The 17,499-nt window shown below is 41.1% G+C and overlaps 1 protein-coding gene and 1 non-coding gene across 2 annotated transcripts; both read left to right on the top strand.

The window, feature by feature from the left end:
• The first annotated feature begins 3,951 nt into the window (after window positions 1–3,951).
• LOC114238026 (small nucleolar RNA SNORA19) lies at window positions 3,952–4,079 on the top strand. Its single transcript, XR_003623465.1, has one exon. It is a non-coding gene; the product is annotated as a small nucleolar RNA SNORA19 (small nucleolar RNA).
• An 8,736-nt stretch (window positions 4,080–12,815) lies between these two features.
• LOC103017454 (NADH dehydrogenase [ubiquinone] 1 beta subcomplex subunit 2, mitochondrial-like) lies at window positions 12,816–13,177 on the top strand. Its single transcript, XM_057551821.1, has one exon. The coding sequence runs from the start codon at window positions 12,816–12,818 to the stop codon at window positions 13,131–13,133; it is 318 nt and encodes a 105-aa protein (XP_057407804.1). The 3' UTR covers window positions 13,134–13,177.
• The last annotated feature ends 4,322 nt before the right edge of the window (window positions 13,178–17,499 follow it).

The raw sequence follows: 17,499 nt of genomic DNA, 5'->3' as shown, positions 1-17,499 counted from the left end.
GTGAGGCTGTGACTGCTCAAAAGTCTTGCTCCCTTTAGCAGAAGGTGTTCCAGGGATTTTCATTCCACATTCACTGACTTCCTGCCATGTGGTCCCAAGAGACACACGGCTGTAAATCACAACCCCTGTCTTCAAGTTATCTCCCTCAGTTCACTGAAGGAGGCCATTGGAATAATAATTAAAATATAGTTGGACAAATCTATAACAGTGATTAACAACAACAACAACAAAAATCACAGAGAATGCACCTGCCTCAGCTTGGGAGCCATATAAGGCTTCACAAAGGGTTGATATGTGAGCTGGGTTTTGAAGAATGAGGTAGAGAAAGGATAAGGGACTCTTTAGCAAGTAGAGGAGATTTGTGCAAAGGCATAGAGATTTTCAAGAGGTTTTCACATCTGCAATTCATCCCACATGCCCAGGTCTAAAGGGCAGGATGGGGAGTGGTGGAGGATGAGAGGGAATGCCATGGGGGCCTAGCCTATAGGGAGTTTGGACCAGAGCCTAAATCTATAGGTGTTCCCTAAAGGGTTTTGAGAAGATGAAAGACAAGATCAGATTTGCATTTAAAAAAAAAAAACCCAAAAACAAAAAACTGTTCTTGCTCAGAATGGAGAATAGATTGGAAGGGAACATGACTAATAGAGATACTTTCTAGCCAAGAGATGATGAAAACTTATTAGCAATAAGGACAAAAGATGTACACCAAAGGTATCAAGGGAGTGGGATTGACAGGACTAGTTTTCCCATCAGATGGGGAGAGTAAGAGTTAGGGGAAAGATCAACACTTTCAGGATGCTGGAACGAGGCAGCCTTCACAAGAGAGTTTAGGTTCAGTTGAGTCTGTGGTATTTCTTGTACACTCAGGTAGAGAAGGACAGAGGACAGTAGTCTCCATGGGTCAGGGCTCAGGTCTTAGGGTTTTTAATTGGCAAACCTTATTCTTTGTTTTAAGCAAAATTTTATCTTATTTTAAGTAATATATTTTTATTGAAGAATACAGTTGACCCTTGAACAATATGGGGGTTATGGGTGCCAACCCTCCACGCAGTGGAAAATAGTGATGGTACAGATATTCCTTCCTATTTTTATATGTGCTTAGTGAGGCTAAGAGCTAAAATAAGATGCAGAAGAGGTAAATGCATGTATTCCCACTGCCATCTTTGCTAAAATGTCTTCCATCAGTCAGTAAAAACTTGGCTGGGAATTTTAAAAGCTTAGACATTACCTGCTGGGGCAAACACCGACCTTAGTGTTCATAGTATCCAGGCCTCCTTTCCTGACCAGGCACATGCATGGCTACAGTCACAGCTCTTTGCAGTGTGAATGAAGTGGAGCCATAGACTAGGTCTCGTCAATGGAATATGAGCATTAGGCACAGGTGTCACTTCTGGGCTGAAGCAGTTAAAGCAGCCCCAGAGAGCCACCTACATTCCAGAGTGGACTTTTCATGAGTGAGATGTAAACTTACCTTGTGTAAGTCTGAGGTCTGGTGGTTGTTGGTTACTACAGCATGATCTAGCCTATCCAGAATGAAATGGGTTTATTCTCAAAACTTCAGTCTTAGTGTTTCCTGGGTTTCTCTTTTCTTTGAAATGAAGATAAAACAGGCAGGAGAATTAGAAGTAAATAGGTGTCCAAACCTGAGAAATTATAAATTTGCAGCTAGCATCATACCACCCCAAGAGGGAAAAAAGACAATAAAACATTTCCAGGAGGAGTTTCAGGAGCCACCTTTCCCAAAGGTCTAAGACCCAATCCAGATTCCCTTCACGAGGTAAGTTTAAAGGGTGTTAAAGCTGTTCTAACATATTTTGATACTAAAACTACATTAGGAATAGTTAACAATAGCTAGAAATTAGTGGAAAGAGAGCCTAATTTTATGTAGGTGTTTGAGGTCATTTGGCATTTGTTCCAGTTAATCAAGCTCATGAAATGGGGAAAAGCTCCAACCCCACCAAAGTTCCTGAGGAAAGCTTACCCTCTGCAGTCACTGACTCCGAGGAGGCACTAGGTAGCCTCTGGAGTACTATTTCTCCAAAATCAGATCTTGGGGCTTACTGCACGGACCAGAAACGATAAGCCTAGACCTGGGAAGATTCCCTGACATTGATGTTGGGGGATCACAGGAGGCAGTGAAAAGAGAATCTGATCAAGAGACCTGAATTGTAGCCCTGTCTCTGCCAAAAACCACCTATGGGAATTGGAGCAGATCTTCCTTTTCCACTCTGAGCTTCAGTTTTCTTACTGAAAATCTCTTCTAGCCTACAAACCCTAAGTATTCTGAGACGTGTTACTCTGTAGCAGTGGTTTACTTCTTGGCCAGCACACAGACACTTAAACTAATGGAATACTTCTGCTCCAGCCAGGGAATCAGCCTCCTGGCTCTTTGTTTATTTAATTTACTTACACGCAAACTGTGCAGGACTGCCTGAATAGTGGCCTGGAACGCAACACACATGCAAGATCAGAAACGGCAGCCCTTTTGTGATGAGAGGTCGATTGGCCTTGCCCATGGCCCGCCAACCCCACTCTGGCTGTCTTTTTGTCAGCTCTCTCTTTATACTCATTATGTTTGCAAATTCTCTGCTTTTCAAGCCTGCAGTATTTTATCTTGTGCACAGAACATGTATAAAATGTGAACTAATTAAATTAGAAATAATTAATGGGAAGCTGACAGAGGAAACCACTGTAGTTTAGAGATGTTATAGCCACTGAATCAATAACACTCTTCTCCCACATGACCCACATTCACAGGATGCCTTCCATCCCACTAAGACTATCCTGTAACCATTGCAGGCAGAACAGGATATTACAGAATCCTTGTTCGCTGCTCTCTATCCTGAAACTGCAGGTCTGAACGTCCATCTCATTCTCCTCATTCAGCATGAGGGCTCCCTCCAGTTGTCTTCAAATCTGGAGGCACTGTTTTATAGGAAGGAGTGATCAAGAAAAGTATTGGTTGTGTAACAAAAGGCAGTCGTCAACAGACTTTTTTTTTTTTTTTTAGGGGTATGAAATTAAGTGGTAGGAAGTAGAATTTCCTTGAAAATCCCCAAAATATCATTTGGAGGGTTTTCTTCAAAACATTTCTTTTCCAAGTCTATGTATCAATAGTATGAATGAACTAATGAAAGAAATATTAATTACAGTAAGAGTAGCCCTGTGCCATCAAGAGACAGGCATTCTGGAAGCTCTGCAGACAAGAACACAGACTCACAGCAAGTATACATGGAAAGACACTGACCAATAACATGAGAAAGAGGGGCCCAGCCCAATGAGCAGAACATGAAATCCAGAGCACATGAGAGTGTAGCTTTGTCCTAGCTCTGTCACTCATGCACTAGATGCTCCGAGCTGCTTTACTGATCTGTGCATTAACAAATTCATCTGTAACTCACAGACTTAGAGAAAGAACTTATGGTTACCAGAGGGGAAAGGGAGGCGGGGAGAGATAGTTAGGGAGTTTGGGATTGACATGTACACACTGCTATATTTAAAATGGGTAACCAACAAGGACCTACTATATAGCACAGGGAACTCTGCTCAATATTATGTAACAACCTAAATGGGAAAATAATTTGAAAAAGAATAGATACATGTATATGTATAACTGAATCACTTTGATGTACAAGTGAAACTAACACAACATTGTTAACCACCTATAGCCCAATATAAAATAAAAAGTTGAAAAAAAAAACCCAAATTCATCTGTAAAAGGGCTGAGTGGTTGTTATGAAGCTTAAACAAATTGATATATGTAAGTGTGTACATGCCTGACATACATACATGCTAGGTTATCCAGGGCAACTGTGGTTGAAGAAAGTCACACAACTGGCAGCAGGATGTGATGGTCTGTAATGGTGATCCAAAAATAAAGGTGAAATGGTATTTTTGCTATTTATTAAATTGGTATGTTTTAGAGGCATTCACTTAAATAATCTCTTTGTCATGCACATTTTACTGACTTGCTTTCCCTTGCATATATGAGCAGTGTTATTTCTTATGTGCTATACAAAAGTTGAAGGTTAATAGCAGTATAACTAAATAGTAACACTGCTAGTCTCCTTCACACAAATTAAAAAAACAAAACAAAACTTCCTCTTTGTAAGGCTGTGGGGTTACCACAGAGAGTGCAGTTTGGGTCTTGCCCCCTAAATCACAACGGGGATGACTGGTGAGGAGTGTAAGGACTCTCTGCAGACCTTACAAAGACCTATGACCCAAGGACACTCAAATGTGAGACCAAGAGAGAGGCTGGAGTTGGAGGGTTCTGAAGGATATGAAGGACAAAGATCTTGGGGAGCAAGAGAAGCTCCGAGGCTGCACCCCAAAACCTGAACCTGGCCTGCTGCTCCAGAGACAAGGAGACCTGAGGACCAGGACTGGTTCATTCCTTGTTTTTTCTAGACATGAAGAACCCAGCTGGGACCAAGCAGTGTGATGATGGTCTAATCTGACTTGTATTGGTCTCTGTGGCTAAAGAATCGATATGGGCGTCAACCATGCATAGAGCAGCTTCTAACCCACACCATTTCCTCTGTGCTACAAGGGAGCCTTCAGAGGGAGGTTTCCAAGTGTGGATTTCAGTTACTCTCACCCATGTCATCAAGGAAATGGTCTTGAGCAGACTGAAATGACCTCCTATTGACCTTGGATCCCACCTTTACTTGCTATGGTTTGATGCCAAACAGAGAACACAACCAGGTTTTATCTGTGCAGGCTTAACAAATATGGGTCTGTGGTTGTTAGTCTTTCACTTTAGGTGTTGAGCAAAATCCAGCATTCTTTTCCCTCCTGAGCATCTTCTCTATTGCAGGCACTCAGTTGGGTATAGAGGTCACAGAGATGTACTCTGTCCCAGAATATGCGGCAGCTAACAGAGATGCACACAAAAAGTAGACCAGAGAAGGAAAATGACAATGCCAGCAGCTAGTCCCTGTTTCCACTAGAAAGTAAGCTCCACCTGCAGTGGCTCCTGCCCCCTGCATGCTTCCATCACCAACACTGCCAGCCCCTCAGGCTCTGGTAGCAGCTCTTCCCCTTCCCCTCCTCCATTCCTCCCCTCCCTTCTTCTGCCCTCCCTACCATCTAATCTGCTCTCTTTCCTTACTTTTCCTTCCCTCCTGCCTTCTCTTACCCTTTTATATTGTTCTCCCTTTTCTGCCCTTCTTTTCTTTCTGCCTTTCACATTTTTGGTAGACACAACTCACACTCAAATTTTCCACTGTCATGGAGCATTTTAAAAGAACTTCTATTAAAGAAATGTCTTCTTGAACTTAGAGAACAAATGGGGAGGTCAAGTCCTCTTTTCCCTATTCCTTCCTTTCTTCTCATTCTCTCTCTCTTCTCCCCCTTCCCCTCTCACCCTCCCCCTCCCTCTTTTTTCTATCTCTCTCTCCTTGGAACAAGGCTGGCCATCTTGCCTTCAGTTCACTTCTCTCTGTGGCACCGTGGAACCATCTGTCATCTCTTTGGGATTAGGGTCCACTAGAGGGCAGCCTTGAGCAGTGGGAGCAAGAAACCCCATAAGAGTCTTAGGCCATGTGATCCAGCCAGTCCTGGATGAGACCCCACACAGGGCATTTGGAACCAGATCAGTGGTATAAGTACTTACCCTATACATGATTTCAAGCTGTCATTGTGCCATCACTGACCACAGAATTGGGAAGAAATGCTAGTGGCAGGCGCTGGTGAGTCAGTGTGAGCCGTCTCCAGCACACCACAGTGCACCCAGGACCAGCAACCTCCCAACACCGTCTTGGCTGTATTGTCTCTGCTTTTGTCCTGGGAGTCACTCTTATCTCCAAATTAGAAGGTGGGTGACTAGGACTCCTACCTTTCATGAATTTCACATTCATACCACACCTTCTGCCAAGATACCTTATTCTGTGTCATTTGTAACAGAGATTCAGAAAATATCAAAATTAAATTGTCTCAGCCAGGAAGTTTTGAATTATAAAAATGGGGATGTACAAAACTTAACTTGGCATTCTGAGATCAAAACATAGTTATAGTCTTTCTTAGGTCAAAATAATATAGATTATTGGATGATTGTTCTTCTGTATTAAGCATGGAGGATGCAACGTGTGTGTGTGCTTAATGGAGATCATCACCCTCTTTGTACTCACATCACGAGGACTTCTCCTATATTAACCCAAATCCAGCTTTCTCACAGCTAGTCTTCTCTGGAAAACCATATCAACCCAGGGTTTAGATGTTTTTATTGTTAATGATGAATGCTCTAAAGTAGTGCTCTAAATTATCCCTATCCTGGAGTTATCATTTTTGAGATAGAAATGAGGCACTGAGATGCAGTACCTAAAGAAATAATATAACATAGTAGTCAAAAGTGCAGGCTATGCAGTCAGAATTGAATGTGAATACTGGACCCACTGCTTACGAGTCCTTGGACAATTACTTCATTGCATCAGTTCTCTCATCTGTGAAATGGAGATGAATTTAGTACTTGCGAGCAGCAGATAATGTCTGTGGGCTGACCCGACAGACATTCCAAATTCCTATTCTCTCTTATTGCAGTTCACCCCACTGTGATGAGAAAGCATCGGAGAAAACAAAATGCATAGTTTGCCAACCTTCCTTGCTGAAAAGGATAACCTTATTACACAATTTTGGCCATAACATGGAAGTAGAAGTTTCCTGGCATCTTCTTTTTTTTTCTTTAATTAATTAATTAATTTTTGGCTGCTTTGGGTCTTCATTGCTGTGCGTGGGCTTTCTCTAGTTGTAGCGAGCAGGGGCTACCCTTTGTTGTGGTGCGCAGGCTTCTCATTGCAGTGGCTTCTCGTTGCAGAGTAAGGGCTCTAGGCGCATGGGCTTCAGTAGTTGTGGTGCATGGGTTCAGTAGTTGTGACTCGCAGGCTTTGTTGCTCTGTGGCATGTGGGATCTTCCTGGATCAGGGCTCAAACCCGTGTCCCCTGCATTGGCAGGTGGATTCTTAACCACTACCACCAGGGAAGCCCTCCTGGCATCTTCTGAAAACGGTTTTACTTTGTCTGATAAAAGACAGATGCAGTGAGCAACAGCTTTTCCTTCCTGTCTTGAATTAAATGGGATGCCTGGGGGAGGAGCATCAGTGACTGTGTGACCATAGGGTAACAGGCAGATGGAAAAGTCCAAGAGGGTCACAGAGAGCCATGAAGCCAAGGCCAGGAATACTCTATCTCTAGATTTCCCAGATACAGGATGAAGACATCCCTAATTTGTTTAAGCCACTCTGTATCCAGGTTTTCTCTTATCTTAGCATTCCTAATAATAGACTCCTTGACAAAAATTTGTGGAGATTATATGAAATGATACTTGTTGAGTGCTTAACACATTGCCTGACAAATAGAAAGCACTACAAAATGTACACTATTATTATTTATTACTATACAATCTATCATATTCATTACTATACAGGATCAATGCCTTCTATTACATCCTTGACAACATCTAGCATGGCCAAGTGCATCAAGATAAAGATTGCCATTTGATGCCACAATCAATGCCTTGGAGGAATTTTCAGGTTTAATAAGGACATAATTATATGCATGTATAATAATCTAAAGGCATTTAAAGGCAATGATTAACTATATAAACATTTTGCTCAGGGGATCACTGTAGGATTTCTGAAAAGGAAAGACCCCTGGGTGAAGTGGTCCAGGGAGACTCCTTGAGGGAGGCTGGTCTTAGGATGGGCCTTGAATGGCAATGATGGAGTGGAGTGCAGGCATTGAAAATGCACGCCAATGGGGATTGCCTGGGGAAATGTCCATAGGATTTTAATAATGTCTGCCCGAAAATATGCTGTTGGTTCCTGCTGATCCCCTTAACCTCACTCACTCACCCATCCCCAACTCCTGGTGCCCTTTTCTCCAGAGAATCACCCTTGGCTGATAGAAGCTGCCTGGTTGGAGGTTAAGGCCCCTCCCCTATGGGCAGCTCACGGCTAATGACTGACTGATAAAAGTCTGCTCCTTGCCTAATTGCACTCTGTGGTACAGTCTCCGCTCCAGAGCTCCCTGTGGGATCAGGCTGAAGTCGACTCCAACTGAGACCACATCTTTCTTTAGCTCCTTGCCCTATTCTATCCTTCCTCCTTCATCCTCTTTCTCCTGAGATGACTCTTGCAATAAATCAAATGCATGTGAATCTCTGTCTCAGGAGTCTACTTCCAGAGACACTGGCCTTGTTCATGGTAGATATTCATTTGAGAAATGCTGAGTAAGTGATTGAAGCAATAGTAGCTTCATATACTCATTTGCTTATTCCTTTGTTTATTCTTTCAATAAACCCATGTTGAGCAGCTGCTGCAGGTTCACTGCACAGGCATTTATGAAGCAGAGCAAAGATGTAATCGTTGCCTTTCACAGACGCCAGTGGATACACATAACCAAGCTAGGGTGAAACAGAATGGGGGTAAAGGCACAGGCCCAGAAGCACACAGACTTGAGATGAAAGCTGATTTACTGCAAGCAGTGCTACCTTGAACCAGTCACTTAACTTCTCTGAGCCTCTTTATTTCCTCTGAAATATAGGACTAAACCTATTTACTCGATGATTGATGTAATTAAATGAGATAATGGGTGTAATTTCTCCAACTCATAGCAGAAGTCAAGGTATGTTAGATGTCAGTATTATGTTATAAGTGCTACGACTCTAAGTCTTTACCTTGGGGCACAAGAGGAAGAATGCTCTACACATGGGAATGGGACAATAGTTAGAAAAGGGATGCTTCTGTCTATTTCTGGTTCTTCTTTCTAAAATTATTTTGAAGCTCACACTTCTAACAATGCCCTGGGTGTTATGGAAATTCAACTTGGATGTCTCTCTTACTATTCAGTTGTTACCTAACTGGTAATTTACCAACACATGATAGCTTTATATTAAGAAGAAGGAAAGGAGGTGAGGAGGAAGAGGAGGATGAGTAGGAGAAGAAAAGAAAAAGAAAGAGGAGGAAAAGAAAAAAATGTTGCAATCTAACCCAGGGTTTATGTTAGCTAATTTATCAAAAATTTCCTGGCAGAAATGACCTTTCTGAACAGCCTCTGGAATTATTCCCGTCCTGTGGGAGATGGGAATTAAGTGAGCCCAGTAGCAGCTGCCATGCATAATAAAATGAGAAATTATCCTAAACTGCTTATTTGCTGGAAAAGTAGCGATTTGGAGTCACCCCACATTATGTGAAATATTTTCCATCTGCATCTTGGGTTCCAAATATGCTGGAAGGATCCTACGAAGCAGACAACATGGCTTGTATACCTAGCACAGACACTGGTGTCTAATCATTCTTAAACCTGAAATTTATCTAAAGAAGAATTGGTAACTTAGCCTTACAAAATACTATTCGTTTTTTTCTCATAACTGCCAAAAACAAGAGTTTATAATACAAATGAAAAGACCAGTTTCCTGGAATCACCTGAGAGTGTGCTTTATTTTTTTCACGGTATTGTATCAACGTGCAGTAATTACCAAGCACGTTTGTGATCATCAGAGAATCTGACAAAACATGGACATTCAGTGTGAGAGTCCCGGAATGCTAATTTGTAAACCTGTCAGATTTCTCATCATGGTGAGAAATGGTGTTAAAAATTGCTTTCAACATCTTAACTAGTGGTAGCCTTCCAGAGAAATGCAATATCTCCAGCTCATTTTATTTTTTCATTTCTTGATTTGTTTTTCAACAAGAAGATTATTAAAATTTGAATCATGATGATCATCAGAAAACAGCATGCAATTTAGGAATGTTGATGCAAAAGTGATGGGGTGGAGGGGAGTTTTGATTGCTCCAGGATGCTAAACAAGGGGGTCAGATTCTGTGTCCTGTGTCCTATTCTTACACTGACCTTCGGGCTTTAAACTGAGAGTCCCCCTTGGAGGAACCGTGGAGTCTCTGGTGTGGTAGAGAGCAGCGAGCTCCTTCCATCCAGTGTGAAAAACTTCATTCTGTCATGCCCATGGATAGTAATGCTATCATGGTTACTCTTTGCTGGGTAACACACGAGGCTCTCTGCTGTAATAGACTGACTCTTTTCTTGTCTAACTGTCCCCACAACCCCAGAGCATAGGTACCATCAGCATCCAGATGTTCCAGATAAGGGAAGAGGGGCTAAGAGAGGTGATGGGACTCGCCATGCTCACACAGCCAGCAAGTCATTCCATTGCTGGAATCTGTACTTGTAGCTGCTGCTTTATCTTGCCCTTGGAGGAAAGGTTCTGCACATCTGCACCAGGAAAGTAGATGCTGACAGCAGGGTTCCCCATCTCCTACAGGCCTTGCTCTTTCGCATGACCTCTGATCCACAGATGGCTGGCACCCACTCACCTCTGCTGCTAGACCTTTTGCCAGATCTGATTTATAGCTACATTTTTATGACCTCCATAATTCATCTCCAAGTTCTATCCTGAACATATAAACATATATTTTACATGCTGTTTTGCTTGTCTCTCTAATCCCACCGAATTTTCTGCAGAGTTTATTGAGAAAGAAATAAGTTTAATTCCAGTATTCTTGGCAGGCCTTCTCCCTGAGTTTGGAACACTGCACTGTACTTACTGTATGTTTGATGAAGGAGGGAAGCCTGATACTCAGCTTCTTCTAAGTGTCTGTCTAACAGCTACTTATTCCCTGCAGAGTGTTCTCCCTCTACGGGAGGAAAACACTCAGGGAAAGCAACACATTAAAAGTAGCTAGAAAAGAAGTTTCCTGTAGCACCTCTGTGGGACCACAGTTAGTTCTGTCCTATGTTGAAACATTTCACTCCAAGAAATGATACCAGAGGCACTGAAGTTTCTGTCTACCATGAGACACCCCCCCCAGGTGGTTCCCACCTCTGTTTGCACAATGAATGTTAGCAGCTTTTTGCATGAAAGAGCTCTCTGCAGGAGGTCCCTTTTGTCTTGTCACTTTAGCAGAGCTATATTGTAACCAACCTTAAATCAGGCATCCCCATGCTCTACTCATCTCCTGCTCTAGCACAATTTTCAAAACTTTTGATCACACAATACCTTGCCTAACCTGTTGGTTCTTTCCTTGATCAAAGAAGTAGAAATGAAGAATAAGTTATTAACAGATGATCAGATCTCTTCCCTAGCTTCCCATTCAGTAATCCCCTAAACAAACTGTGTGAACAACATAGCATCTAGAGGAAGATCACAAGGATTAGACAAGCTTGCACTCATAATGGGAGATGGCTAGGAGTTTGAGCCCTTATCTCAGTGATTAATTTAGATTACTTCCCCTTTTCCCTTTAAAAACTTTCATGGCTGAGCAGAGTCTTTGGATTTGGTTTTTAGGGGACATGAGTCTACCTTCTCCCCAGATTACTGGCTTTCTGATTAAAAGCAATTTTTCTTTCTAGCAACACTTGCCCCTTGGGGATTGATTTTCAAGCAGAGAGCAGCCGGACCTGAGTTCGGTAACATGGACACATCCGATTCTGCACCCAGAGAGCCCATCTAAGTGGTCTGAGGCAGGTTCCACCTAGTGGTTTTTTAAAAGCCCCTCTTGCCTCTAATATGCAGCATTACCTGTACATGTGCGCATTTGTTTGTTTTTTCTTTTTACTAATTAGTTCTATAAGAGATGATCATTTCATTGTATTTTATCTTTTTGAAAAGGTGTCATGTAAATCCAGGAATTAAAAATTTTGAACACATGATGCCAAACAGTTGGTTGCTGTGGTGTATTGAGCAACAAAAAGGAACCAATGCAGGGAGAAAAAATTAATTCACCGCAATCAGCTAGGTTTACTGTCAGAAATGATAGACACAGCCATGGCCTAAATAGAGGCAGGGTGGATAGAACAGGGTGTGTGCTTAAGTCCCAGACTAGAGTACATATTCTAGCTCTGCCACATCCTGCTAAGAGATCCCAGGCAAGTAATTGAGCCTCTCTGTTCACCACTTCCCTCATCCATGACCAGTAAGTATCATCAGCATAGTAAGAGTTGGCGTAAGGGTTATTTTTTAAATCAAGTATAGTGTCAGGTGTCCATTAAGCACTAAATATAATTATTCTTTTTGATATTGTGATTATGTTGTTGAAACGGGTTTATCTCAAATCACAGCTGTAATCTGGAACTTGGTAAGACAGGAAACCCACAGATAAAAATAAGTAAAAAACAAAGAGGCAAATGCATTAAGGTTCAAATGGCAAAGACAGTCAGAGGAGGGAGAGAGCATTCCACATTGGCCAAGTCAGAGTTCAAGGTGTTGGTGGGGCTTCTCCAGAACCTTTGGGGTCAGGGGGGAACAGGTAGAGGTGACCAGAGGCAGAGACAGCCCTACTCATGGAAATGGTGAGGAGACCGCTGGGTGTGGGTGGGAGGAGGCCACCCAGGAGATTACCAGGCCACACGTAGAGCCCTACACCATCCTACAACCTTCCAGGCTCTGTTGGGAAGCAGGTCTTCCCAGCCCAGGGAATGGGCTGCACCAACAGCACCTGGTCTAAGGACCACCACAGGATTCCTTCAGACCAGGGCTCCTAATGGCCCTGAACACCAAAAGAAAGTGTTGTGTGTGAGTGGAAGAGGGAGAACCCAGTCTTCTCTGGGGAGATGCAACTTCCTCAAGAGATTTGCGGGGAAACTTGAATTCTGAGAAGTTAAGAACCACAAGGAGAGCTGAAAGACGAGGCACACCCCAAAACATCTGGGTTTAGCAAGTGGAGCAAATAGCCAGGAAATTTATTAGAGAAAACTTTTATCGAAAAACTATTTAGAAATCAACTAAAACTGGGCGGGGTGCCAAGGGAAGTGACGTGAGGCGGCGGTGCAGCCTGGGGATTGCTGTCCGGTTGCGGGCTGGCATGTCGGCTCGGACGCGGCAAGCACCTTTCCTGGGCGTTGGAGGCCATTTCTTTAGGGGCTGCCTCGCGCAGGTGTCAGAAGGCGCTGGAGTCCATCATGCTGGTGGAGGTGTGCATATCGAGCCCTGGTACAGACAGTTTCCCCAGCTGACCAGATCCCAGGTGATCAAGGCGGAGTTCTTCAGTGCAACCATGCGGTTCTGGATTCTCTGGCGATTTTGGCATGACTCAGATGCCGTGCTGGGTCACTTTCCATATCCAGATCCTTCCCAATGGACGGATGAAGAATTAGATATCCTTCCTGATGATGAAGACTGAAAGTGTAGACTCAACTCTTTCCAACACCCAGGTGAGAATTTCAAGAAATTTCAGACATCATATTGTATATTAAAGTTGTAAATTAAAGTGTTTTGGTCAAGAAAAAAACAAAAAACAAAAGAACACAACAACTAAGAGCAAACTTTGAGCAACCATCAGCAAATAGAAATAAAACCCCAGATGTTAGTGTATGAAAAAACAGGTGGAGCATGATAGGTGTGTGACCATGTAATTTTTGGTTCAAAATAGGAAAACTTTGAGAGTGAGAGAAAACATTGAAAAGAAGTAAAGTTTGATAACTGTTTATTGAGTACAAATTAGTTGTATTATATTGTTGGAGCCACCATAGTGTCCTATTCAAAAACTATTTTAAAAATAACTTTTAAAAAATATATATAATCTATATAAATTAACATTAAAGCAAAAATTACCCCCCCAAAAATTATATTGATTATGTGGACATCATAAAATAGTATCTTAAATTCTTATCCTTGGTTTCTATTCATGTCACTTAACCAATTTTTTAGTCATATCTGTCTCTAATACCAAGGCACTAGTATTTTTCTGAAGAATGTATTCTCTTTCATTATGCATTTTTTTGTTTTTGTTTTTGTAAATTTATTGAAGTATAATATGTATACACAAAAGTGCACAGATCATAAGTGTACAGTTTGATGAATTCTCACAAAGCAAATAGGTCTGTGTAACCAGCATTCACATCAAGAAATAGAGTGCTACCAACACCCCGAAAGCCTCCTTGTGTTGCTTCCCTTCACTCCTCCATCAAATTTAACTACTGTCCTCACTACCAACACCATGGACTATTTTTGCTCACTTTTGAACTTTATATAAATGCAGTTATGCATCTTTCTCTTAGAATTATGTTTGTGATGCTTTTGTGTATAGTTGTGTGTAGTTGTCATTTGTTTGTTCTTGTGGCTGTATAATGTAAGAATATATCACAATTTACTTTTTTATCCATTCTACTTTAGAAGAATATTTGGGTAATCCCAAATATTCTTTTATGAATAGTGCTGTAATAAACATTTTTACACATGTTTTGGATACATTTATCTTGAGCCTGTAACTAAGGAGTGGAATTGCTTAGAGTATGGTGTATGTTTAGAGTTAGAGTATGTGTATGTTTAACTTTGGTAGATACTGCCAAGTGGTGTTCCAAAATGACTGTACCAGTTTGCATTTCCACCACTAGAGTGTAAGGGTTACAGATGCTCACTTTGGGGCTAGCATTTGGCATTGTCTCTGATTTTCATTTTAGCAACTCTGGTGGGTGTGTAGTGCTGTATCATTGTTTCAGTTAACGATTGTTGTGTAACAAAATACACCAAAATTTACAGGCTTTAAATAACCACTTTTTTCTACATGGACCAATTACATGGGTCAGAAGTTTTGGCCTGTTGTCATCTGGGCAGTGCTTTTGCTAGTCTTTCCAGGGGACACTCATGCTACTGTAGTCATCCAGAGGCTAAACTGGTACTAGACAGTCCACCACAGCCACAATCACATGTCTGACATTTGGTAGTTGTTGTTGGCTCTGCCTCCCTCTCCAGATATTCTGTCATCTTCAAGGGGCTGGCCTGGGCTTCTTTGCATGGTGGCAGCAGCATTCCTGGGAGGTCCACAACATCACATCTTCCACATTCTCCTGGCCAAAGCAAGTTACAAGCCCATCTCAGATTCAAGGTCTTCTGGAGTCTTGTATGACAACATGTTGTACTTGTGGAAAGTAACATTATCTTTTCATGGGAGGAAAAGCAAATTCTCATTTCAAAAAAGCCATGCCTGCAGAGACTAAGAAATTAATGAGGCTGTGTTTGCAAACAATCTAACTACAATTATTGTGTGTTAATTTACATTCCCCAGATGATTAATGGATTTTTCACTTTTTCACAAGTTTATGGCCCTTTCAAAGCTTGCTCATGCCTTTTGCCCTGTGAAGCTGTGTATTATATATTTTGGACAAATGACCATTGTTAGATGTATATATTATATATAATCTTTGCTCTATGCACTGGCCTTTTAACACTTAACAGTATCCTCTGATAAACACAGATTCTCAATTTTAATGTAGTCAGCCCTTTTTTAAAATAACACTTTTGTTCCTAATTTAAGAATACTTGCTTACCAGCAAGTCATGAAGATATATCGGGTTGGCCAAAAAGTGCCTTTGGTTTTTAAGTACAAATAAAGGACACATTTTTTCATTTTCACCAAGAACTTTATTGAACAACATATTCACCCTTTTGTTCCACTACCTTCTGTCATTTTGCTGGTAACTTCTTAATTCCACCTTCCCAAAACTTTCTATCGTTTTGAGCAAAGAATTGTTCCAGGTGCCTTTTACAGTCTTCCAGGGAATTGAAGTTTTTTCCATTAAGATAATTTTGTAAAGACTGAAATAAATGGAAATCTGAAGGTGCAATGTCTGGTGAATACGGCAGATAAATCAGAACTTCCCAGCCAAGCTGTAACAGTTTTTGCCTGGTTGTCAAAGAAACATTCGGTCTTGCATTATCCTGATAGAAGAATATGCATTTTCTGTTGACTACTTCTGGGCACTTTTTATCGAGTGTTGCTTTCATTTGGCTAATCAGGAGCAGTACTTGTTGGAATTAATCGTTTGGTTTTCTGGAAGGAGTTCATAATAGAGGACTCCCTTCCAATCCCACCATATACACAACATCACCTTCTTTGGATGAAGATTGGCCTTTGGTGTGGTTGGTGGTGGTTCACTTCACTTGCCCCATGATCTCTTCTGTTCCACATTATTTTTTTTGTACAGTATCCACTTTTCATCCCCCGTCACAACTTGTTTTAAAAATGGAATGTTTTCCTTATGTTTAAGTAGAGAATTGCATGCAGAAATATGGTCAAGGAGATGTTTTTTGCTTAGCTTATGTGGAACCCAAACATCAAAGCGATGACCATAACCAAGGTGGTGCAAATGATTTTCAGTGCTTGATTTGGATATTTTGAGTATGTTGGCTCTCTCCTGTGTGGTATAACATTGATTGTTCTCAATTAATGTCTCAATTTGATTGCTGTCAACTTCAACTGGTCTACCCAACCGTGGAGCATCCTCCAGCGAGGAATCTCCAGCACAGAACTTCGCAAACCACTTTTGACACCTTTGCTCAGTCACGGAACTTTCTCCATACACTGCACAAATCTTTTTTTGCGTTTCAGTTGTGTTTTTACCCTTCTTGAAATAATAAAGCATAATATACCAAAAATGTTTCTTTTTTCTTCCATCTTCAATATTAAAAGGGCTCTACAAAAATTCACCAATTTTGATGTCGTTTTTTAAATGCACGCTGATATGACAGCTGTCACATACAGTCTAACAAAATTGTTTCCCATGACGTTAAAGACAACTAAGTGCTACTAGAGCCATCTTACGGGAGAAAAAGAACAAACATTTTGGCCACCCCAATATTTGTGTTGTATTCTTAAAGTTTTATAGTTTTACTTTTTATATTTACATGAACAATCCACCTGAAATTGATTTTTGTGTAAGCTGGGAAGTAGGGGTCAAGATACACTATTTCTTCCACATGGTAGCCAATTAATACAATATGTTAAAAATAACTTTTATATACTACACTGGAGTGTCACCTTTGTCATAAAGTAGATGATGGTACATGTGTGTATCCATTTCTGGACTCTGTGCTTTTTCCAATATATCTATTTGTCTGTTCTTTCACCACTAGGACAAAGTCTTAATTATTGCTATTTTAAAATGTCTTAATAGCTGATGTTGCAAGTCCTCCAGAATATTCCTTCTGCTCTTCAAGATTGCCTGAGTTGTTCTTGGCATTTTGCATTTTCCTGGACATTTTAGAATTAGTGTGTCAATTTTCTGAAAACAAGTTGGGATTTTGATTAAGATTGTTTTGGATAGAATAACTTGGGGGGAAATGACATCTTTGCAATATCAAGTCCTCCCTTCCATAAACATGATATGCCCCCTCCATTTATATTGTTCTCCTTTCATTTATAGTAATAGTATTATATAACCCCTAGTGTAGAGGAGTAGAACATCTTTCATGACATTTACTCCTGTTTCCTTTTTTTAACTGAAAAATTTTATTGCGATCGTTGAAGATTCCTATGCAGTTACAAGAAATAATACAGAGGGATCCTGTGTACAATTTACAAAGTTCCCCTCAAAGGTAACATTTTGCAAAATTATAGTATACTATCACAGCCAAGATGCAATCTACCAAACTTATTAATATTTCCCAGTTTTACTTGTACTCTTTTGTGTGGTGTGTGTATTGAGTTCTATACAATTTTGTCACATGATAAGTTTGGGTATTCACCACCACAGCTGTTTATTTGTTGT

This window comes from Balaenoptera acutorostrata, chromosome 8 (genome assembly GCF_949987535.1).
Source record: "Balaenoptera acutorostrata chromosome 8, mBalAcu1.1, whole genome shotgun sequence".
Taxonomy (NCBI): Eukaryota; Metazoa; Chordata; class Mammalia; order Artiodactyla; family Balaenopteridae; genus Balaenoptera; species Balaenoptera acutorostrata.
The sequence above is the reverse complement of the archived record's forward strand: the minus strand, read 5'-3'. Positions and strand labels throughout refer to the sequence as shown.